This window comes from Choloepus didactylus, chromosome 15 (genome assembly GCF_015220235.1).
Source record: "Choloepus didactylus isolate mChoDid1 chromosome 15, mChoDid1.pri, whole genome shotgun sequence".
Classification (NCBI taxonomy): domain Eukaryota; kingdom Metazoa; phylum Chordata; class Mammalia; order Pilosa; family Megalonychidae; genus Choloepus; species Choloepus didactylus.
In genome coordinates, this window is record NC_051321.1 from 57,097,856 (window position 1) to 57,123,412 (window position 25,557).

Here is a 25,557-nt window from a genome sequence, read left to right on the forward strand (position 1 = left end):
GTAGTTTGGATATTTATGTACATTTTCCAATTATTAAATGTTACACAATTGAAAACAAAACAAAATACTGCGCAGGCAACAGAAATACACCCAAGGGCCAGACTCAGTTTGTCCGCGTTGTTTTGCAGTCTCTGCTTTATCTAAACAGATCAGTATCCTAGTGTTTGGACGTTATTCCAAGGGGTCATTTTCTTTGCCACTGGATTCCCCTACCCCATCTCTTTTTCACCAAGTAGACTTTTATTCAAATATTTATTTAGTTTTATAAAAATGATGAAAATTCCATATAGAAAAACATGGGTAGGTTGGAAAAAAAAGAAGTAAAAAAAAAAAAAATCAAATATATTCTCTCACACCAGCAATTGCCACCTTTAAATTCCTTTTATGAATTGAGATTTGCCCTGTAGGCCGTCCACCTCTGTGGAAGGACATAAAAAGATGTGTTTACATGAAACCTGGATTGTGTTTATTGGAAAGGTGTTGAGGATGTTGGCCAGCATATTATCCAGTGTCTTCTTTATGAAAGAAAACATTTTCTCTCTGGCATTAGTACCAGGAAAGACTGTATTTCAGCAGAGAAGCTGGTCTGATTCTATCTCATGGAAATACTGATTCTGGTTGTCAGGAGACACAGAGCCTAACTGAAGGCCCACCCTCAGGGTGAGTGTGCAGGAACTTACTACTTGCCCCTTCTGTTAAGGAATGTTGCTTGTTTTATTTTTACTTCTTTCATGCTTATGAGTTGAACTAGTGTTCTTATGCTTGTGATCTGGTAGGCTAATGTTACTGTGATGCCAAATTTAAAATCTTGGGAAACAATTTCCAATGCCACATGCAGATCTAGGGTGATTTGTTTCTGTTCTGATATATGCTCTGAAATGAATCTTGTGGCTCCGACAGGGCAGTGCTTAGCATGGGAACACATCATCTGATAATCCATGAACTCAGAGTTCCACAGGTTTGCTCTGACATGGTCAAGCACACTAAAGAAAACTACTTCGAAGTTACCCGAAATCACTTCTTTATATAAATAACGATGGCATCTGAGCCACCTCTTCAACATGTAGTACTTCTTAGTGCCTTTACTACAGAAAAAGCCTCCACGCAAGCACTATCTTTTTAAAAACGTAATAGCCGGTAGCAATGTACCTGTAAGGTTAATGGACACAGTCAATAATTTCTAACAATTTGGGTAGCAAGTGACTGAATGGATCTTGCCTTAGAAATAAAGGGAACCACAGCTATTCTCAAACTCTGTCCTTTTAAGCAGTCAAAATTAAATAGTAATTAATTTAATTCCAATTAAAAATAAGTAGATAAAAGCAATCTTTGCCAGTTTTTTATTTAGTCACAACTGGACCCACTACATTGAAAAGATACTTACCACGTTGGTGGTGTTTGGTGAGGCGCCATGATGCATGAGTTGAGATACAATATTTACGTGCCCCATGAAGGCAGCGACGTGGATTGGAGTAAGGCCCGACTGGAGGAAAGAGAGGGAGATGTTGGTTTGATGGCTCATCGTATAAAGGGTTTGTCTGCCTGTGTGTCTACCTACCTACTTACCTACATACCCGTCTTAATATAACCAGCTTAGAGACCGGACCAGACGACACTAGGACAATCACTACGCCACAGATCCTGTAAGGCAGATACCTCAGTCCGTATGAATTGCTTCCCTAAGGCAAGATCTGCGATTATGAAAGACCTATGCCATAGCCATTAAGGAAGAAAGATTATTTCATACCTTTTTACAGATCTGTGAAAGAAATTTAGAAAGAAATAACTCGAGAGTTTGTTCCCTTTGCTACAAATATCTTCCTTATCTGTATGAGTAGGTGTGGATGCGTGGAAGGGAGCATGATTATATACATGTTAGAAAAAAGTCTCCTTTTATTTCATATCCTATTGGGACTTTCAAAAGGATTCTCTAGTCAGAATAAACTGATTATATTACAAGCAAAATAACAGGATACTGAGTCTTCTGTCTAATAAATGAGCAAATCAGCATACATTTCAATTGTTATAAATTAGGCAATATAATTAAGGCAAATATTAAAAAGGTCACTAGAATCGTTCTTAATTTTTACGTTTGCTTCAAATCCTACACACACACATACCCACTATTCAGCAGAAAGCAGAATTCATTGGTTCCAGGGTATTTTATATCTAATATGCCCATGATTGTGAAATTTAAGTAGAGTGGATAAATTTTAAAAAAAGATCAAATTCTCAAGTCAATAATTTTGTTATAGAATATAATTTACTTGTACTTCTTATATGAAATAATTCCATTTTTAACTTCTCAGAATTTGTTTCTGCTTACAACATGAAGATCACATTATAATTTGGTAAAAAAAATTTAATATGGCTAGAAAAAACTAACCAGTTTTAAAAAAAGAGAGAAGGGGAAAACAAATCTCAATGGAAATTTGAGAAGTCAAAAAATATTCAAAAGGAATTCAGTACAATAAAAGTAAGGTAAAAAGACAGACAAGGAAGAATTCTAGCTGTCCAGACTTCAAATAGTGAGAAGAAATATGAAAATGAAAAACAGGAATTTTGGTCTAATTTGGCACCTTTTTGCTTTTCCCGTCAGCAGGGGGAGGCACCGGAACGCGTGCAAGGCAAGGCACCGCCTCTTGGTCTGAACTGCCTTCCCCAGCCCTTCGGGAGCACAGGGCTGGGGGTGGAACCTTCTCCTCACTGCCCGATAGCTCTGGACACTTAGTCAAACACCAGTCATGAGTCCGCTGTTATTTCAGAGCCAATTCTGGTCTTTAAAGAGCATTCCCTTGCACTGAGAACAAACTTACTGTTTTTATAACTGAAACAATAGGGTGACTAACGTAAGGTCGCAAGTTGGATAAAAGAGCCAATCGGTATTAATATTATTTCAATAACCTGACATTTTAAAAATGGCATATATTACAAATCAAGATAAATGTTCCATTTGCAGATAAGAATCTGGTTTGGCAAACCAACGATCACTCAGTCAGACCTTAATTTTTATGTATGCTTCAAACCCTGTAGCCTTGACTCATGCATTCAACAGACGTTTATTGAATGACCTATTATGGACCAAGTGTTGTGGGTACATAAAGACCAGTAAGACTCAGCCCTGCCTTTAAGGGACCTGCAGTTTCTGGGGGGCAGGGTGGTGTGACTGGACCATAAGTAAGATGGCAAGTGCTTTGACAGAAATGTGCACAGGCTGTGATGATGGTCCCTGGCAGGAGGCCCTAACCTGGGCCTGGGAGTGTGGGGAGGTTTCTGGAGAAGGTGGTCCCAGAGCTTCTGAAGGACATGTAGGAATTGATGGGCAAAGGGGGTGTGGATGGGGTGCATGGCACATGGAGGGGCAGAGACATGGAGGTGAACAACAGGGTGTTCAGTCTAAGGGGGTGCAAATAGAGGGCTAGACTCCACTAAGCCCAGAGCGCTGGGAGGTGGCAGTGGGGTGGGGGGGTGGGGGAAGAGGAGTCCTGAGGGGCAGATGGGGCCAGGCCTGGTTTGCTGTGTTGAATGTCCAGACCCTGATACTGATGGATCATTTCCCCAAGTTCTGGGTTTGTTCTTATAAAAGAAACTTATTATTAGGCTTTTACTAACGTCAGCAACCTCTGTATTTCATTAATTTTGAGTTTTTATACAGACCAATTCTCACTTTACAAAAACACACAGAGGTTGCCTCGGGCATAATTCTTTGACTTCAGCACTTTTGACATTTTGAACCAGCTAATTCTTTGCTGTGGGGAGCTGTCCAGAGCACTGTAAGATGTTTTGTAGCACCCCTGGCCTCTAGCCACTAGATGCCAGTAGTGCCATCCAGATGTGACAACCCAACATATGTCCAGACACTGCCAAGGGGCCCCTGGATGTGTGTGTGTGTGTGTGTGTGTGGGGGGGGGGTGATGGATGGATGACAAAATCACCCCTAGTTGAAAGCCACTGTGCTACACGATTTCACAGAAATTATGCTTTCAATGATGGCACTGTTCACCTTTGAGCATGAAACTTGGGTTTTGGTGTTGGATGTGCAGTCACCCACCAACACACTTGTCTGCTCCCCCTGAGGACTATCAGCCCCATCAGTGAAGGGCTCAGAAAATAGTTTGTGCAATTGCACACAGAGCAAAACCAGCGGGTCTCAGGAATGGCTCTGGGACCTTGGCTGCCGTGACTTGTACTCTCAGCACCTCGGGAACTGCAGGGATCCAGCTCCTCTCACCTCGGTCACGGCTTGGATGGAGGCACCGTGCTTCAGGAGGAGCTCCATTACTTTGATTCGATTCTTCTTGCAGGCAATATGAAGAGGGGTAAAGCCATTCTGCAAGGTACAAACATACATATCTGAATATGTAATAAGTCCATGGAAATCCACTTCCACTGTGAGTGGTACAGTATTTTTGCTAATATTTTGTGCTTTAAAGACTTGGAAATGAGAAGTAACAACCAGGCATTAGACAGAACATAGAATTCTTTTCCAGAAGCAGAGGTAGTCTAGGTCTCCAGGGAACCCCCAGGTGCAATGGTAACTGTGAACAGGCAGTGAGTTTTCATCACAATCTCCAGGAAGCTAAGGCAAATGCATTTCCTTAGATGATTTAATTTTGGGATCCAAGCTTCCACATTACATGTTCCTCCTCTTCTTCATTTCAAACCTAGAATAAAAACAGCTGGGCCCAAACATCCTTCCTCATAGCCAAAACTTCACTAATGCCTATTCTGGCATCTCACCTGTGTTTTGGGGCAGGTACAAGATCATCTCTAGAATATTTTAATTTCTTCTCATTTACAAATTTTCCTATCTATAAGATTCCAGTAATCTTACTTCAAGGAAGCAGAAAGTTAAACAGCCCAGTATTATTTGGATCATTTGGTTTAATATATATTTAATAACAGAAGAACCTGCTTTTAAACAAAATATCAAACTGTGCTACCTAATAATTGTGACTGTGCTGCTACTTCAGCCACCCATGGGAAACTACAAAGTACCAGGGTCCACCATAAAAGAGCAGGTCAGAAATGGCAGGTGCTTCCACGGAGGTTCCCAAGGCCATTTACCTGGCCACAGTCCATGCTGTAAAATCTTCCGAGTCAGAGGAAAATGAGAGAGTGCACCACACCCTGTTGTAAGACTTTTTTTTCTTGGATGGAAAAATGAGTCATGGCTGCTAATTTGTTTTCCTCCCTTCTCAGAATTCAGATACTTTTAATATACTGGGAAGACCAGCAGCTCTGGAAACGCTTCTTTGGTAAAAGCTTTCAGAACTACAACAGCAGTGGAGGTGTCTCAGTTAAGGAGAATGCCTTTTTCCTCATTCTTTCCTACCCATTCTGAGTTTCAGGGCCTAGAAATCACCTGAGGCACCAGGTATCCATTCAGACAGGGAAACAGGCAGAGCCCCAGCCTGAAGGGCTGAGCATGTGACAGACTATCTCAAAATGGCTAGTAAACTCCTGTGTTTTCCCTAAAATTTGGTGACTTCTCTTTTCCTAAACATGGGCAATGAATGCTTATTCTGAGCTAAATTTGAACAACTTCCTAAGTTTTGGGACCATTTATTTTTCCAGAGGCAAAGACAAATCAAAAACAAATAAACATGCTCCCCAAATTTTCCTTCCTGCTTCATAAAACCTGACTGTCCACTAGCATGATGATTCTTCTCTATTCTCATTGTGGAATGGATTTCTTTTTCCTCTACCTTCTTCCACGTGTCCTCTTTTTCAGCCACCTCCACAGAAAATCAGAAATTCCCCTCTGTATTTCTCAAGGTTTTGATGTTTTCCAATTTATTCTGTCATTTACTGCTAGGCACACAAAATATATCTGAAGATTGTACTTAGGGTATGGAATGTCCACAAAGCAGCAGTAAACAAGCCTTCTATGATCACTTCTATCTCCTTCATTCATTTTTATTGAGTAAAACGCTGCTAACAGGGTAAAGTTTAAAGCAGTACACACTGCTGCTATTGCAGTCAAACTCAATCTACTGAAGTCCAAACCTCACCTCGCTCACATATTTTTAAACAAAGGGAACAATTTTCTACCACAGGTTGTGAAAAGATAGTTGGGATTGAGTCCTGGAGGAGGTTGAGTAGCTGTCAACAGTTGGTAAGTAGTAAGGAAAGTCAAATTCATTTTGATAGCAAACAAAACTATAACAAACTGATGGGTAAATATGAGTAATTGGATGTATCAATAATTCTTTGTTCTTACAAGTCCTAAAATAAAATGATGAATTTTTTATTTGAATAGTCTTATATGGAAACAAAATATTATTCTTAGAAGTTCTATTGCACTTTAAGTAGTTTTAAAAAACAAACTGTGGTGAAACGAGTATAGGCATGAGTTTACTGCTGAGAAAACCAAGGCTTTCTGAGGGACTTAGTTTAGGTTAAAGTAGCAAATTGTTTGAGAAGTTAAACCCAGTTAAACCCAGGAACTAGACCAAAATTTTGATTTGTATCAATAGGAAAAAGAAGATGACAGGCAATATTTCTTTAATGTACGTGGTCAATATAATATAAAATAGTAACAATAAATAATATAAAAGTTCACCTCATGTTTAAAATAGTTTTTCATTATTTTGCCTCATTTTTTTAGCTCACAGAAGAAATGTTAATTCACAGAATTATAACTTTACCTATAACACTAAGTTGCCCAGCTCAGTATTTGTATAACTGTACAGTCTTTGAGTTTCATTTGTGTAAGAGAATCACTTGTGTGACCATTATGAGGTTAATGGTGTAGTTCGATTAGCCTTGAGCATGTCAGTAAGAGAAGGTCTCACAGACTTCCGAGAAGGATACTTGAAAAAATTGGCAGGAAGTATGCATTATTTAAATACATCTATTTTTACCTTCTCGAAAGCAATCCCTGCACATGGACAGTTACATGCTGTCAGGGAGACGAGCTACTGGACATATCCGCTGAGCCACTCACCAGGGCTTTGGCGTTGGGGTTCGCTTTCTTGTCCAAGAGAACCTTGGCGACTTTGTAGTGGCCGCAGTGGGCAGCCACGTGCAGGGCGGTCAGGTAGTCATTGGTGACGTCGTCCACAGGCACGTTATGCTGGAGAAGAAGTTGAACGCAGTTTAGATGATCCCCTTGTGTGGCCATGTGCAGTGGAGACAGTCCGTTCTGGAACACATAAGGAAACCAGCGTTTATCATTTTACCTTTTAAAATGTGTCACATACAAAGTGCAAATGTGAACAGATGAAAACCTTAGTTTTTCAAACAGAAATACCTTCTATTTTAAAAAGGTTTTGACAACCGTTTTGAACTGCAGCTACTTTTAAAACTGGTCCTCCCACTTCGTATATTAATGAATAGCAATTTGTCAAGGATAATTTCGTCTCCTTATTTAAAAATAGTGTGAATTGCACTAAGGGTCATTATTTACTGCATTCCAAATGAACTGGAATTTTTAATATTTAAAACTTTCAGTTTTAAATATTAAGGATAAAAATATTAAGGATAAAAATACAGGCAGAAAGAGATTTGTATTCATTAGGTATTTATTTATCCTTAAATGTCACTAATACTTGATATTGAATACTATATTGACTTCAATTTAAAAAAAGTTCTGAATACGCTGCATTTCATATCTCACAGCAATGCAGAAAACTTTTCGCTTTCCATCAATCTGGTGCCCCCATGTGGCTATGAGGGGAAACGCAAGGCATTGACCAATTTGTTTTTTGTTTAAATCAACTGGTTTCAATGACACAGTTAATTGTGTGCAGTAGGAAGGAGTCAAAATTCATTTAAAGAGCTGAGAGAAGAAAGGTACATGGTCAAAGGTAAATAAAACCTTAAAAAAGGTTAGAATGACAATTAGCATTCAATACAAATTTTTGAATGACGGTGGCAAAAACAAGGTACTAAGATGTCAGTCTTTTCAAGCAAGCTTCCTATAAATATGGAGGCCAAGTGGGAGAAATTTCTAGAGAATCCAATTATCAAGAGAATCTCTATTAATTATTATAACATAATTTGACAAGTTTTGGAAAAAAATTTGACAGCAAATTCAGTTTTCAAAAAATTTTCAACAATGAATCTTGAAAATACGTTAAATATATACTGATGAGACAGGTCTTTCTTAATCTCTGGGTCAAGTTATTTCTAATTTATCCATGAAGGGCATAAAAGAAGAGTTCAAGGTTAAAAAAAGAAGGGCTTCCTTTTGTCACTTGCATGACATTATTCACTCACTGCTGTAATATTTCAACTATTTGTGTTCACTGAAAGAAAGAGGTTCATGGTTATAATTTTCCCCATATCGTCCAGCAGAGGGCTCTGCTTACATAGAAAGAGCTCAATAAGTATTCATGCAAATTTAAAGACCTCATACATTGTCAATCAGGCTATTTCTGTCTAAAAAAATTCCCCAACATTGTGAACCAAAGTAGAAAAATAAGGTGCAACCAGTGCAGGAATGTTTCCCATTTGAGATACTGCCACCCGTGAGCATATGCAGGGTTTATTTCCTGCCAAAACATTCCTTTACTTTATGTTTTGATACATTGTTAGAGGAAAACATGAAGTAAACAAAGAAGCAAAATCTGAGAGAACAAATGACTCAGAAGAGAGTAGAAATAGGAGGAAGCATCCATAATAGAAGAGAATTCTGTGATGATACACAAAATAATGATCCATGGGTGAGAAACCTAGAGGTCATTGGGGAAGTAAAGATCATCCTCCCTTTGTACACAGGGCTCTTCATTAAGCTACTGACTTTCTTAGCTCAGTAAGATGAAAGTCCTAAAGAGCTAAGCAGATGGTCTTAAAGTGAGGAACGCATTCATTCACTTTACATTCGTTGAAACATTTATTGAGTGTCTACTATGAGCCAAGCACTGTTCTAGGTGCTTTGGGTGCTAAAATGGACAAGGCAATGTTTTTGCTTTTATTCTACAGAAGACAGGCAGACAGCAAACAAGTAAACAAACTAAGAGGTCATTTCAAGATGGTGTTAAGAGTTCTGAAGGAAATAAAATACGGTCAAATAATTGGGACTTAGGAGGATGGTGAGGGTGGGTGGGGTGGGTGGTCAGAGGACGCCTCTCTGAGAAGAAGACATTTGAATTGACAAATGAAATGATAAGAGGCCACAGAAGTCTGGGAACAAACTGAGGGAAAAGGAAACTTGGGGTATTCTAGGAAATAAAAGACGGCTGGTTGGCTACAAGGCAAGGAGCAAAGAGTGGAACAGGAGATGTGGCAGAGAGGCTGTCAGATTCTGGTAAGAAGTTTATCCTCAGTGCAGAGGGAAACTTCTGGTTAAACACAGGAATGGAATATGTGTACTTATCTCCATCCTTTCCCAAAACTCCACTCAAAGACAGTAAAGGAATTTAAAAGGTAAAATCCACAAGGACACAGACAGACACAGGGGAAAGCAACAAAGACAGATGAGAGAAGGCTACCAATTTTAGCCTGTGAAAAGATTTAAGTGTGGCAACTGATCTAGCTAAAGAGAAGAAGAGAGAAGGCTGAAACCCAAGTGTTTGTGGAGAGATAAAATAAGTGGCATGCTGATGAATGTTTAACAACCAGCTCTTTGAACAAGAAATGTTCCAGTGTGCAACATTTGCCAATTTCCCTGGCAGTAGGGGTAATTTCAAGCTAGCAACATGATCTTACTCAATGTGGCACTGGGAAGAGATGTACACACTTGGCCCTTGTGAGCTGACACAATCTGGCTCCAGCACGCCACTGGGTATAAGAAATATAGACAAGCTGATTTACCTCTCAAACCCCCAATAAGGCAGGAGATAGGGGAGCAGTAGTACCTTGGAAGACTACAAGGAGGCTTGGGGTTGAAAGAAGTGGTTAGAAGCCAGCACATGGAGCTTTCAGATGTCCAGTATCTATGGGCAGGTGTAGACGTTTGAGGAACGCCTCTAGTGTGAAAGACAGAGCCAAGGCAAACAATGGGAAAAGAGGAAATTGAGGAATAAATTTCAATAAAAGTTATTTAAAATATTTTCAGAAAGGTAATAGAAGATAGTGCATCCATAAAACAAGAATAGGAGTGCTTTAAGAAAAGAAGCTATCAGAGAACAAGAAAATGAGCTTGAAAATTAAAAGAAGAGAAAAATCAAGGAAATCTCCCAGAAAAAAAAGATTTGATAAGAAGATGAACCATGAAAGGGAAAAGATGAGATGACCTGAGAATAAATCCATAAAGTCCAATATCCAATTAAAAAACAGAGTTCCAGAAAAAATGAAGAGAAGTAAATTTTCAAAGAAATAATATGGACACTTGAGGATAACACAATGTTCAGCTAATGAAAGAAAAAAAAGTCCCTGTCACATCACATCAATCTGAAATATGAGAATAACAGGGCTGAAGAGAAGATCAATGAGATTACAGAGGGGCAAAAGGGCAGATCCTACAAAAGGAGGTGAGTTTCAGAGTGGAACTGAGACTTCTCAATAGCCATACAATTGCCGGAAGTCAGAGCGCCAAGCTTCGTGATTCTAAGGGAGAATGATTTGCAACATAGAAATCTTTGTTCAGCTGAGCTATCAAACAACTATAAGACTGGAATAACGATTTTACCAGAAATGCAAGAACTCATACCTCTTTTCTCAAGATGCTCCCAGAGACTATAAGCTAAGAAAGAGAAACATATTGGCTTTGTGTATATATATATATATGATTCCAGAAATAGTGTGGCTACAAAGGAGAGTGGCAAAGGGAAGTCTGCAGAAGACAATGTCTGCCATGTTTAGAAAGCACCAGTCTCAGCTAGATCAGGAGAATGGAAAGCTGTAGGAGGTAGGGAGGAAGGAAGAAGTGGAAAAAACTGATAGAATTTTTAAAAGTGTGGATGAAAAGTTGGAGAAAATTATTAATAGACAGGTTTGTTGGCACATTTGGAAAAGGTTAGTAACAGGCCCATTTGTAAGCTAACAAATGGAAGAAATTGAGGTAGTTTCTAACGTCATGAAACACAAAAATTTATATAGAAAGGAAATGTAATCATAGCACCAACTTGGCTCAGCAGTGAACAATATTTTTACAATAGATTTAAACTGATAACACTTTTGATATAGTTTAATGAGCTGGTGTATGGGGAAAAAATGTAGAGGGAGAGATAGAGCTAAACTGTCACCTATATAAAAAGAGCTGGAAGAGAGTATCCAATAACCAGATAAAATTTATAAATCATGAAATAGAAGCAAAAAAGAAATAGTAGTAAGCACATTATTAGAATGCTAAAAAGGTTGAAAGGAACAATGTCAGGAGGGTTAGGGAAGGGAAAAACAAGGGATGTCTGTTTTGTTATAAGTCTTTTAGTATTATTTGATTTTTAACTATGCCCGTATTGCTTTGATAAAATATAAATTAATTTTAAAGGGAACAACGGGAATTAATTGGTGGCTGTTTGAGCAGGAGGTTGACATGATTCGGTCAGTGTTTTATATGGCCACCCTGAATGCAAAGTGGAAACTGGATTGTGAAGGGGCAAGGGAGAAAGTGGAAGCAATTACAACAGTTTAGCGAGAGATGATGGTGGTGATGACTGAGTGAGGGCGAGTGCTGAGAGCACAGCAATGGAGGTGAAGAGAGGACAGAGGTGAAAGGAAAAAGAGAATGGTTAAGATGAGAAGCACTCAAAAGTCTAAGGTGTCATCATATACAATGAAAATCTGTGGAACACAAGCAAAATGGCTGGATGAATCTGTCGGACTATAAGTCAACTGGCTTACCAGCTATAGACCCTGCATTTCAAATGAGTCATGGAATTATTCATACCATTCTGACCCTGCCCAGTCTTCATGAGAGCTCTTGAGGAAACACTGACCAGAGTGCAATAGGGCAAATATGTGCTTTCACTGTTTCGATAATGTTTAGAAATTAAGGCTCTCTATAAAGGTTACTATAGTTTCCAAATATCACTGCTTTAATAAAAACAATAGTGACTAGTAGGTAACTCATATGACCCCAAATTTATTCCCCAGTATTCTCTTTTTCAAACTGTCTTAGTTGATTTTACCATTGAAAAATCAAAAGGCATTTGGTAAACATGATTTTTTTCTTGCACTCATGATGTGTCCCTTTCAGATATCTTCTTCAAAGTTCCAGAAGGCCCAATGAAGGTTCAAATTTTCCAAAATTTCCAGTCTTTTTCAGCTAAATGATATCCTTAGCCAATTTAATGGTCTGAAATCTATCAAGAAATAAACTGAGGGGCTGGAGAAAGAGAGCCAGTACCTGGACTTTAGAAAAATTCTAGGCCTTTTAGTTCTTCTTTCCCCAACAAGCACTCATTTCTGAGTTTGTGAAAATTTCATACAGTAAAATCAAGCAGTAAGTGTTATTAAAACAAAACAATAACAACAACAACATACACACACAACTTCGTGGTATGGTGCACTCTACATAAAGGCTTCATATACCTTGACTTATTTGGGGTTTCTCCAAGATATGGTGAACACAGCTTCTCTAATTGCTAAATTGAAAGTATGTTGCTTTCTGCTTGACTTTGACAAGACTGGGTTAAATGCCAGCAAAAGGATTTAAAGCAAAATATAGTCTAACGTGCAAAAATATGAGAAGAACTTACCTTGGTTTTAGAAAGGATGGGGGCCGCTCGATCAAGCAGCATCTCCACCACCTGCTCGTGGCCGCTCCGGGCCCCGCAGTGCAGGGGCGTCAGTCCATCCTGTTGAACAAGGGCAACATTTTCAGTTATATCTCATGCACGATAAATTCCATGGTGCTGTCTGTTTCTTCAATATTCACTATGGTACCCAACATCACATAGACCAGTGAGCCTCAAGCATTTTGCTCATATATCTTGTAAAACAATTTTGAAAAACTCTTCATATTTTTAAGATGAGAACTAAATTTTTTCAAAAGTCTAAGTAGTTGTAAGCATGTAATTCCCCATATATTTGAATATTGACATTTAAAAGTAAAATCATCCACCATTCTTTTGACTGTATCCAACGGAATTTAGATATTATATTAATTTGATACCTACTATTCTAAAAATATGTGGATAAACTTTAAAAATAGGAATTTTTAATAGGAATTTTCACTGTTCCCTTTTCCCCTTGCATTTTTATTTCCATTCTACTTCCCCAGGTAATTTTATCTTAATGTGATATAATTCTACGCTTCAGTGTTTTTTATTGATTACCATATTATGTAAGTTTAAACTTTAAGAAAGGTTTAAAGATTTCCCAAGAACATAAGCTTCTAAGTATACAAAATAAATCTTCTGAGAGGAATTATCATAATTATTGGAACAAAATTATCAAAACAGCAAAACACATTACAAATTTTGTGATTTTAAACAAGAGTAACACTATTAAAAATTCATCTCTTAATAAGATGTTTTCTCACAATTACTTCATATCTCTACTAATGAATATTAGTTATTGCTAGAATAAGACAGGGGTTAGCATCAATGCTGTCCCTAATTTTTGTTTTTATAGATGCAAGTGCCGAGAAAACTTGTTAACATAAATATGTAGATGTACTTCTGTTATAGCAGTGTCACTATTTTCTGAGCTCCTTCTGGTTACATGACAAAATTATTTAATAAGTTTTTGTCTAAAATTCTTTTCAATTATTCATCATTGGAAAACTCCATTAAGTCTTTCATTTCTGCTGAAAGCAGTGGATTGGAAACCATCTCATACACAAAAGGATGTGTTAGTGAATTATCAGTCATGCAGTTCTTGATAGGGACTATTTTGAACTCTTCCTTTTGCCCCTTTCCCCTCACCTTCTCCCCTTAGGTTGTTGTGCCCTGGGGCCATGTGGATGAGTGTTTATCAAGTTAGGTCTTTCTTTAGTACAAGGGGAGAAGGACAACTGGGAAAGGAGAATCAGCAGAACCCCTTAACTATACCTCTTCTCAGGAAGAGAAGACCTGGAAGTTAAGAAAGTAGAAATTTATTCACTGAAAGACTATCTACAAAGTGACCCCAAACCCTTTCTAGAAGTTATCTTATATCTCCAGGCTTATATAATCCCCAATTTGAATATTACCGTGATTTAATTCCTACCCTAAGGATAATCACATTTAAAAATACATAAAAATTTGACTCAGTGTATTCAGATTGTGTGAGCAGCCTGTGTGAGGTGCTCCAGAAAGTAAGCCTAATTATTCTATCATATAAACAATAAGGTATGACTCCATTTCTAAAAGACAGCCAAATCTCAGTAGTATCAAAATTCTTTAAAAAACAAAATTTGAATTGCAAACAATACATGAGCTGATTTGAATATTATTTGACCATTTTTAAATATTCTGCCTTTTATACTATTTAAACCATTCACTTTTATGGACCAAAGTAAAGCAATAACAGCCTTTCAAGTAGAAATAGCATTTTGCTAATAAAACAAAATAAAATCTGTGAACAAATAAAAAATACCATCGAGTCCAAATGTCTTCCCAGTAATGTGAAACCTAAGAAAATCTGAAGGAGGAATAATACAATAATCACATTTACATTCCACCACAAAAGAAAACATTTCACACCGACCTGGTAGTACAGCAATTGTCTTTGAGGACTAAAAGGTCAAAATAGTTTTTTTCATTTTCTTTCAAAAAGACTCAAGAAAGTAAGAGGTGACAGAATATGCTTGCATAGAAGAAGAATTATTTTTCCCAACTCATTTATCCTTGAAAAGTACCTTCCCCAAAGCAAAATGTTAACATACTGATTGCAAATTGCTTAACTAAGAGTTAAAATCTCTTTCAACCAACTATTAAATCCTTCAAAGAATACTATATCTTCTTACAGACATACATTTTTGCTGACTATCTTTTTACAAAAGTGTTCATTATAGAAAATTTCAAACATATTTCAGACTAATGTAGACCGAATAGTGTAATGGGCCCCTATGTACCCAGCGCTCAGCTTCCACAGCTATCGCCTCGTAGCCAATCTTGATTCATCTATATCCTGACCTTTTCTACTATTGTGTATATTTTGAGGCAAATCCAAGACATTATATCATTTTATCTTCACAATTTCCCTTATAAGGAGGGTATAATCTTCATTTATAAAAGAAGACTCTGAGGGTCAAAGAGGTTACATTATTCATCCACGGCTGCACAGGCTAAATTCTGAACTATGCCAGAGCTATGAGTGCCTTCTCTGCAAGACAACAAAGAGATGTCTCAGGAGGAGTTATTAAGACAAAGCCCCATGCTCAAATGTTCGGCCACCTTTAGCCTTCAACTTTCTGGAGCCTCTACCTCTGATCGCTGTTTATTAAAAACCCAGGGAATCTAAAGACTCTATAAAGAAAGGTGCCTTCTTTCATTAGCGAAAAGGCTATGAAGTGCTATTGTCCCAGCTGTTGTTCCGTTAATCACCTTCCTTCGGTGATAAAGTCAGCAAGATCCCCAAGGTTCAACTCATCAGTTCCAGCTGAACTGCAGAGAGCCACCAGAAGCAGAGCTCTTTCAACTGGACTTTTACTTCCAGCATTTTTTTCACACTGATTGTGAGTGGCTGAGTCCTCTGGATCCTCTACAAATTTGTTTTGTCACTTTTCAAAGATGTATGGCACTTCAAATAGCCAAAATCCTGGCTGGAGAGTTGCCTCAGCAGGAAGCTGTACAAGGTGTCACGACTGCTCAGCTGTACAGGCCACTGCCAGCCCAGCTACTGGAACATTTACAGGTGGGTGGAAAACTAGTGCCCAAAGTTAACGTGATCTTTAATAAGCATCGCAGTCTCTACAGTCATGAAGACAGAGACAAGATCCACAGTGAGACTGAAAAGTACTTGCCATTTAGTGATTCACACTCAGTTCAGTTTAAAAAAAAAAAAAAAGAAAGAAAAAAAGAAAAAAGAAAAGAATAGAAAAAGCAGGCATTGGCTTGACTTAATACCTTTTTTTCTTTTTTTTAATAGAAAACCAATTAAATTTGAACTAATTTCTTTGACTTTGAAACCATTGAAACAAGGTGGCTTATTCACTTTCTTGGCACATTGTTCTGGTTATGATACCCCTTTGTTCAAAAAGATCTTCAATAATTGTCATTCACAACTAGGTCAAGTCTGAATGCCTCAGGTTAGCATTCAAAGTCATCTATATTCAGTCCCTGATACTCAGTTTTACTTGACTTTCCCCTACTCCCTTCACTTCTACTCCAATTAACCTTCTCATTTTGCTTCTCTGTCTTTCCCAAGCTACTTCATGTACACGAGGATTCTGATTCCACTTTTTTTTAAGCACCAAACCCTAACTGTCTTCAAGTACAGTACAGCCCTACTTTGAAACCTTTTCCAAAACTGGATGTAATCTTTCTACCTTCAAAACTGTCTTATTTTATTTGTACCTCTCTGGGGAACATATTCCTTTTTTACCTGGTTTTTCAGTTATTTGAGAACATACGTTATCATTTCAACTAGTCTGTCTCTGAGGACAAGGTCTACAGTTTAAGGCATGTTTGAATTTATCAGAGTGGCTAACTTAATAGCATGTCCATGAAAGTTGCTTAATAAAAAATCATTGGGTAAATGAATGGCATGAATGAATGACTGAGATTTCTGGCTGTTCTTTCAAAAATCTTTTGTAGTTAAAGATTCTTTCCCTTGTTACTCTTTATTTTTAAGAATGGACTCATTCTGTACATCAGAAGTGCTGTTAAAATTGTATTTTTCCAGAAAAATAAAATTCTCAATAGAATAAGTGACTTGTATATTGTGATTAGACTTAAAAATGTGATTCTTAGCCATTTTCTTAGACCTTAGAATCAGTTCTATAGAAGGCTTTCCTTTTTCCAATCCAGAATACTCAAGTTTAAAAAAAGAGCTATCATGGATATTGTGCTTTACAACATAGCAGTGGAACTGGTGTGTTCCTTTCCCTAAAATTAGAGCAATGCTTTTTTCAATACAGAATAAAGGTTTGTACTTGTTCCCATTTCCTAGAAATTCATAATTAATGTACAGTGTCACTTAGAATGAACCAAAAAGCAGTTCTTCAATTGCATCTAACAGCACTGACCTCCCGTTGGAAAATGCTTGACAAAGGCAATTCTTGGACCTCAAGGGAGGCCGCCTCAAGAAAGGCAGCATGTGCAGCTGGGCAGGAGAAAAGAGGGATGCTGAGTTGCCATAGTAACATTATGGGAGGGCAATGACATTGCATGAGGTTAGTAATTTTTTTTCAATTCCCTTGATTTTTAAAGCACTAACTTAATGAACAACTATTCCCCTGGGCAGAATTCTGAAGCTGCACAAACTGGCTTGTGCAGATCTCATATTTCAACGCAGTGACGGTAATCTTATTAGTGGAGTTGGGAAGTGCACCTCCCTGGCTGGACAAAATGCTTGCTTGTGTTAGCCTAAGAGTAAAAAATTGCATAAGAAAAGGTCAAAAAGACTGTCTTTCAGGCCTGGTTTTTTCAGAAAAGCATGAAACAGAATATTAAGTCATCACACCTAGGAATACTCAACCCAGAATATGTCCCTAACAGGCTGAATTTGCACAAAGCCAATACTGAAGTTACCCAAATTCATGACTTGGGAAATATTTCAAGAAGAGACATATTTACATTGATTTGTGTTCTCCAGTTCTCTTTCTTTTCTTCCTCCTAAGCAAATTACTCACCATAGAGAGAAAGGTAAGCAGAGAGAATTCTGTGAATATATATATTTTTCGTATATTTTGCAGGATATAATATTTAATTGAAAACTGGAAACTATGGAAGAAAATGTAGGTAGTGCTCAGGAGAGGAGAGTTATAATGATAGCCAAAGATAAAATAGTGGGCATAAATTATAGTCTAATGGCAAAGCTACTCTTGTATCCGTATTTTCACCAAAATTCTGACTGCATCCTCATTTTGTGTGTATCAGGCAGTTATATATTTGGCCTAAGAGGAAGCGAAAGAATATTTTTTGAATGCCCATTTTGTTCTAGGCTCTTTATTTTTTGCTGTCTTATTTAATCTTCACAAAAACTGTATGAAAAAAGCATCAGTAGTTCTACTTATACATGAGGAAGCTACTCCAAGAAATTAATGTACCTTTCCAAGAGTACATGGCAAGTAGGTGGTTGGAATTAGAATTTACACTCAGGCTTGCCTCCGCCTGAAGAAATAGATTTTTTTTTTTATTAAAGTAAACGAATCCATTGTCCTTTTAAAACCAAGACTTCATTTCTGCCAATTTTTTCTAGGAGGGAGAATTATCTTTCTTTAATTCCCTTTCTTGTTCTCCTGCCATACATGCTATATATTTAACATTAGTCTAAAATAAGATAAAATGCCTTTTCTGTTCTCTCTGCTTAGAAAACTAAATCTTCACTGTGAGCCTAGAATACATTCTTATATTATTTGTTTTGCATTTGTTCACTGTTCTTCGTGCCTTTTGGCCCCTCTTTCTTGTCTTCCTTTGGATTGAGTATTATTTAGAATTCTAATTCACACTAAATCATCAAATTATCATTGGCTGTCTCTTCTTCTGACTTTTTACTTAAATCTCCCACTCCTCTCCTTTCTTTTTTAAGTGGTTGCCCTAGGATTACAATAAGCACCCTTAACTTATTACAATCTACCTTGAATTAACATTATATCACTTCATGTACAATATAAAAACCCTGCAAAATTATAGTTCCATTTATACAATTTGTTTCATCTTTTATGCTTTTAATATTATATCTAATATTATTTATTTTACTTCTATATATTTTAGACTTCATGATTGATATTTTTATTAGTCAATTGACTTTTAAAGAATTTTAGAAAAGAAAAAAATAGTCTTATATTTTATGTACATATTTATAGCTCTTCATCCCTTTATGTAGATCCAAATTTCCACCTGGTATTATTTCTTTTCAGATTGAAGAACTTCCTTTAGTATTTCTTTCAATGTGGGTCCAATGGTGACAAGTTATCTCAGCTTTTCTTTACCTAAAAATGTCATTTTTATTTTTGAAATATAGTTCATTGGGATTTGAATATGTCTTTTGTGGAGGACACAGTTCAATCCCCAACAGAGCCCTAAGGAATAGTTTTAGAATTTTCTTTTTGAGAGAGACTATTGAATGACTATGAAATATTTAATATTTTCGTGAAGATCTATTTTTAACTAAGGCAATCACACTTGTGAAAACATAATGAAAAGCAGAAGTCAATACGAATATTTCTTTTTTCTTTAGAATTTAACTTGAGAAATGTAACAAGTTTTCATAACTGGAAAAGAGTAATCTAAATTATAGAACATCCAAGTGTCCCCTGATACCTTCCTGGAATAATAAGAATTTAAATACTGGTGGATTGGAAGTACTTGGACTGGAAAATCCTTTATCTACCTGCGCACAAATATCTCTTTATTCTTATAAAGGAATTGGATGTCATTAACTTCATGGAGAAAAATTACATTGCCACTGGACCAGAATAAACTTAAGTAAATTAACATCTCCTATTAAATGTAACATTAAGGAGCATATCTTATTTCTTCATATTCAGCAAAAATACTTACTGAGCATCGAGTACGTGCCAGGAAGTGTGCCGAGTGCTAGAGATACTCAGATGAATAGGTCTATCAATATGTGTTGACATGTAGCTTTAGAAGTATTATCGTAGTAACAGGGGCATAGGAGGATATGGGCAGCACACCTTGCTAGAAAGGTTGGAAGTTGTGAGGGGCATGGTTAGAATCAAAGTGTCGTTGTTTGGTCCTATCTGCAACTCCCGAATCTGCTCTGAAGCACTAAATATAAACACAGCTATATTATCGGATGGGAAAGAGTCAGTGAAAAGAGACATAGACTCAGAAGATGTGCAAAGTTGTAAAATGGTTCTGATTTAGGGTCTACAGTGAGCCTCTAATTTGGCTGTGAACTGATGGAAAGGAACGTGAAAATAGGAGACCATCCGTTGTAAAGTATCTTCCTTCAACACATACAAACTCTCATGCTAGCATTGTAGCCAGCAAGAGTTAAATGGAAAGAACCAGCAGGCTACCTTAAGTAATCATTCTTGGCAAAGCATTTTAGTCTATAAAGTAACAAATAAATCCATTAAGATATTGCTGAGAAAATAAAATGAATTTCTTGAATCATTTTAAGATTAGGATGCTGCATATAGACCTGATTACAAAATTTGCTTTAGTGTTAATATCTCAGCACATTTCCCACCATAATTACAGAGACACTCTACATACTTATACATGGCTATTCAACAGGAGCATATGTGAATAAGCCAGTTATTACTAGTCAGCATGATGAAGCCGGGAAAACAGCAAAGCTTTCTTGAAATGAGCTAAAGAGAAACATGAAGGCTTTGTGGTTCATCAGATCCTAGCTAAACTCCTCCAGGGAAGATTTGTGCATCACCATCTTGACTTTTACAATAATTAAGTATTCTTAAAGCTACAATATCCAGTGCCTTTCCAGCTGGGAGAAACTTGTGAGATCACTGAGAATAACTCTGTCCTGGGAAGGAAACCAAGGCTCAGGAGGGTAAATTTTTCTAACATCACAATTTCATCACTTGCTGGTCACCCCAAAGACTAGAAATCAGGCCCTAGGGTAAAATAAAATTCACCCTCATTCTGCTTTTCCAGCTGGTAAGCTCTTGCTCAGGTCCTACATGAATTACCCGTACCAAAATTCAAGCTTGCTTCCTTGAATTAGAGGCTCTCAGAGTTAGCTTTTAAATGGAATCTTTTATTACAGCAGCAGCCCAGGCAGGGACTAGGGCCAGCAGATGACGTCCTTTTAATGCCAACCTCTGAGGTGAAGTCTAGAGATATTTTCCTGTCTCCAGACATGGAGGATTGGTGGGTATGGGGTCGGATTTATTGAATGCAGCACAAGAGGCCACAACAAGATAAGTACCTGGATGATGGTGAATGGGCAGATAACGATTTAATTTCTCAAGGGCTTTCTTTCCAGGGACTACCAGATTGGGCAGTTAAAATTTGTATTTACAAAAAATTCTTTCTGTTTTTAGGCCTGCCCCATGACTTTCTGACATTTTATCTGGCTCCCTCCCTTTCACCCACACACCCAATCACTACTTAGTCATTTCGGCAAGAGAGAATGGAAACTTTGATGAGGAGAAAACAAAATAGTTAACATATTTTGGGCACATACTACACTTTCTTCCACATAAACTGCCAGGAATTTAGCCTGGGCACAATTGATACCCCATCCTTGTCCTTACCCCTTACAAGACAACAGTACAAAATGGAGAGACTTTTCTGTTCTCTGGCTTGCCAAATGTTTCCCTCACACTCACATTCCATTCATAGAACACTGGAGAAGAGAAGATCCCAAGTTAAAACTGCATGGAGAATAAAAAGGAGTCTACATATTTGCTTAAATGAACACAGTTTATAAATAACCCTATGCCCACAAATTTATTTAGATGAGATAGATCAATTCCTTGAAAGGCACAAACCATAAAAAACTTATGCAAGGAGAAATAGATAATCTGAATAGGCCTATTTTTTTTTTTTTAAAGAAACTGAATCAATAATTAATTGCCTTCCAAAACAAAAAGCACCAGGCAGGACCAGATGGTTTCACTGGTGAATGCTATCAAATATTTAAAGAAGAAATGACACCAATTCTCTACAATCCCTTCCAGAAAATAGAAGCAGAGGGAACACTTCCTAACTCATTCTATGACCCTAACACCAAAACCAGTCAAAGACATACTAGAAGGAAAACTACAGACCAACATCTTATGAACACAGATGGAAAAAACCTAAAAAAATATTAAAAATTCTAATCCAACACTGTATAAATAGAAGTATATACCATGACCCAGCAGGATAAAATCAGACAGTCCTTCAGAACAGGGAAGCAAAGTGGCATAGAAAGCAACCTGCATACCAAATTATGCTAATGTACACTATTTCATATCTCTCCAGAAGAATTTTCATGGCACTCCTCCATGACACTGTATGCCCCCTAAAGATGGGGCTTGAACTTCCTAAGTACCATTTTCTTCCATTGTATGAAATACAGCATGTAAATGTTGGATAACAATGCGAAATGACTGTATCAAGAGGGGAAAATATGGTAATTCCCAATCCATACACCCACTAAAACCCCAGCTGGATGTCTAGGCATCTCCTCAAGCTTCTCCTTTCTGCTTGCTCCTGTGACCCTCATTTCCCTTCACAAATGTCCTGCTGTTCACAAGTGATCTTTCAACCCATATGATAGTAAAGTGGCATAAGCAATGCATCTCTATATTTATTCCCCAAAACCTCTTCAAATAACCTACCCTTGGCAGAGGACCCTTGTCATTTAAAGCAACTCTTCTACCCTTCTTTATATACTGATAAGTGCTTCTTACTGAAATGATGCAAAGTCTGTTCAATAAGATCTCTATTCAATTTATTCCCCCCCGATCAGTCTTTTAGGGGTCACTCTTCATCTTCCTTCACTTGTGCTCTCTAGAAAGTTTGTTTCTTTTAAGGTGCATATGTGGTTTTCAGGTCCAACAGTCATCAGGGAAAAGGAGTCTGGGTCTCCTGGCTGGGCTGGACAGGGTCAGTGACTAACCCACAGTCAGCATGCAGAAGACAGACGAGACCATCTGCTTCATGAGGGCCGGGACCGTATTGTTTCGTTCACTGCATGGCTCCATTACTGACCAATATCTGGCTTATAGGCGATATCAATAATCATTTATTGGTTAAATGAATAAATGGAATGACTAATGTTGGGTATTGAATCATGTCCCCCACAAAAGGCATGCTCAGGTCCCATCCCCTGGCCTGTGGGTGTGAACCCACTGGTAAATAGAACCGTCAAAGATGTTTTTAGTAAAGGTGTGCCCCAACTGATTGAGGGTGGGCCTGAAATCCAATATGGCTGAAGTCCTTATAAGTAAAAGAAATTGGACACAGAAAGAGAAGCCATGGTCAGGAAGCAAGAGGCTGGAAATCAATGGAACCTGGAAGAGAAAGGAGAAGACACCACCATGTGTGTTGCCATGTGACGGAAAATCCTAGGAACTCCAAAAACTGCCGGCCAGCCAGAAGATACTGGCTCCAGAAGGAAGCAATCCTTCCAGCCTCTGAGAACATGAGTCAATAAATTCCTGTTTTTAAGCGAACCTTGTATGTGGTATTGCTTTTAGGAGCTAGGAAAATAAACAATAAATCAAGCAGTAACTCAAGAAGATACAGGAATCAAGTTTGGGTTCTCAGGTCAGTTATAGAAACATGGAAATTGAGATTCACGGAAAAGGGAAGCACAGGATCGTGAAAGGTACAATTACAAGAGAGAGAACATCTCTAAAACCTTAAATAGATGGATGCTCATGGTGAGACCATCTCTTTATTAGCCTGGCTTTTGCTCATACCTCGTAACAAACACATGAAATGTTGGGGAAAAAAATCTCGGTTAGAAGTGTAGTGCTAATTGGGGCTCTGTGAGATATAGTAATAATGGTTGGAATTTATTTCTGCCTACTATATGCTGGCACCATTTATAAACTTCATCTCAATCATTGCAGTAACCCTTCATGGTGGATATTAATTTTTTCCAATTTTTCAGATAAAGCAATTATGTGTAGAAAGGTTAAGCAGCCTGCCTAAGTCAACTAGCTAAGCCCAGAGTCCCGGATTCAAACTGGATTAAAAGTCTCAGCTCTTTCCCTTAGGCACAATGCATCACACCGAATATACAATAGGCCAAACACCAGGCTAAACAGATTTTTTAAAAAATAGAATAACTGACAGTTTTATTATGAAACTGACCAAACGGCCTACCCTGCAGTGTCAAGTAATGATTACATTCTTGAAAGTTTAACCCAAAGACTCTAGAGTCTACGTTTTTATAATTAAAGACATGCATTACTTAAACATGAATTAAATATTTATAAATATGGATGGTCACCCCATTTTAAGGAGAATAAAATCTGCAGTTTTTTCCAAGATACTACAACAATTGAAGCAAAATAAAGCTGATGTTGGGTCAGAGTAAGAGATTCCCTATTTTTTCCCCACCCAATCCAAAGGTCTGAGGAAAAGTATTCCTATTTCTTGAAAATAAGCATGGGAATGTATTGAATGTACATTCTTACCCTCGTTTTGGCATCGATTTTAGCTCCTCGATCAAGCAGTAGTTTTACCATATTGGCATTTCCTCTTTTTGCTGCAACATGTAAAGGAGTGATGTCATTCTGTGAAGGAAAAGAAAAAACAGTATGGTTTGGGTATCCTCTGTTTAACCAAAACCTGGCTTCCTACACCTCCCACAGCATGTCTCAGTTCTATTTTTTCTTATGAATAGAAGCGTTGCAACATTTCTCTCAGACAGTGATCGTCTTTAGAAGCCTTTAAAAAGGTATGACTTTTAAGGCAGACACACTGTGTGGCAAGTATATGTATTTCATTTTCCTGAGATGATCCATGGATGAGATGGTTCTCCTTTGCTCTAAAATCCATCGTCTTTAAGTCGGTGTGTTTTCCTACAACTTTGTGGGATACATACTGGCTGATGGGTGGCTGACTGACAAGTGGCTGATTAAGTCAGCCCAGACTGAGCTAAAGGAGTGTCACATTACAGAGCCTTTCACAAGGTCAGCTTGAGCACCAGGCTGTCAAGAGAAGACAATGGCAACTCAAACTGAGAAATCCAACATCAATGTGCATAGTCAGAGGACTTCTTATGCCCACTGGGTTTAAATGTGGGCACAGGCATTTGTCAGCAATCTACAGAACACTGATTGATTTTTTTTAAAAAAAAACTACTCTTGAAGAACAACCGTATTTTTAGGACAATCTGAAATTCCAATCATGTTCTCCTTGATTTCAAAGGTAGGTTATGATTTGTCCTTCCTCCACACATCTTACAGGACCTATAATTGTTCCCAGACTGTCGAGGAAACGTGTGCATATTTTGAAAAAAAAAAAAAAACATTTCTAGTTTCGTTCTTTAGTCCCACATAGCAGCAATATGCTCTGTTGTTCACAAAGGGCAATTATCTGATGAGTGAATTAGAGGCATATGGGCTTACCTTATTACTGTTTGATAACAGATTCACTATAATAGCTACCAGGTATTGATCAATTCCTGAATGTCAGGCATGGTGCTAAGCACTTTACTTATACCATTTCATTTAATTCACATAATCCTCACAACACCATACATGATCTGATTACAATCCCCAGATGTGGAATTATAATTACAGATGTGCAATTATAATTACAGATGTGCAAACAGTTAGCAAAACCAAGACTGAAACAAAAAACCTTACTCTGAAACTCATGATTTTTTTGGTCTACATTTTATAATGAAAAATTTCAAACAAATGCAAAGTTTTAGATTTGCAAATGATGAGTACGTAATGAACTTCATATACTAATCACCCCGCTTCAATAATTGTCAACCTTTAGACAATACTATTTCATTTGTCCCTCTAATGTTTTCTCTTTCTAAAGTAGTTTAAAGAAAATTTCAGGCATCATATTACTTCACCCACAAATACAACAATTTAATTGTCTCTAACAGATAAGAATGTTTAAAAAAACATAACACGATACCATTATGACACCTAACAAAATAAAAATCAGCCTGTAAGAGTATGCA

The 25,557-nt window shown here is 37.5% G+C and overlaps 1 protein-coding gene across 14 annotated transcripts in view; it reads right to left on the bottom strand.

Annotated features, from left to right (window-relative positions):
* ANK3 (ankyrin 3) overlaps positions 1-25,557 on the bottom strand; it is a 516,597-nt gene that overhangs the window by 167,839 nt on the left and 323,201 nt on the right. For all 14 annotated transcript variants that reach the window (XM_037804170.1, XM_037804174.1, XM_037804175.1 and 11 more), the window contains exons 8-12: positions 24,050-24,148; positions 12,588-12,686; positions 6,950-7,147; positions 4,232-4,330; positions 1,385-1,483 (exon numbers count right to left, since the gene is read on the bottom strand). In XM_037804170.1, coding sequence (XP_037660098.1) covers positions 1,385-1,483; positions 4,232-4,330; positions 6,950-7,147; positions 12,588-12,686; positions 24,050-24,148 — 594 coding nt within the window. The remainder of the gene's footprint in view (positions 1-1,384; positions 1,484-4,231; positions 4,331-6,949; positions 7,148-12,587; positions 12,687-24,049; positions 24,149-25,557) is intronic.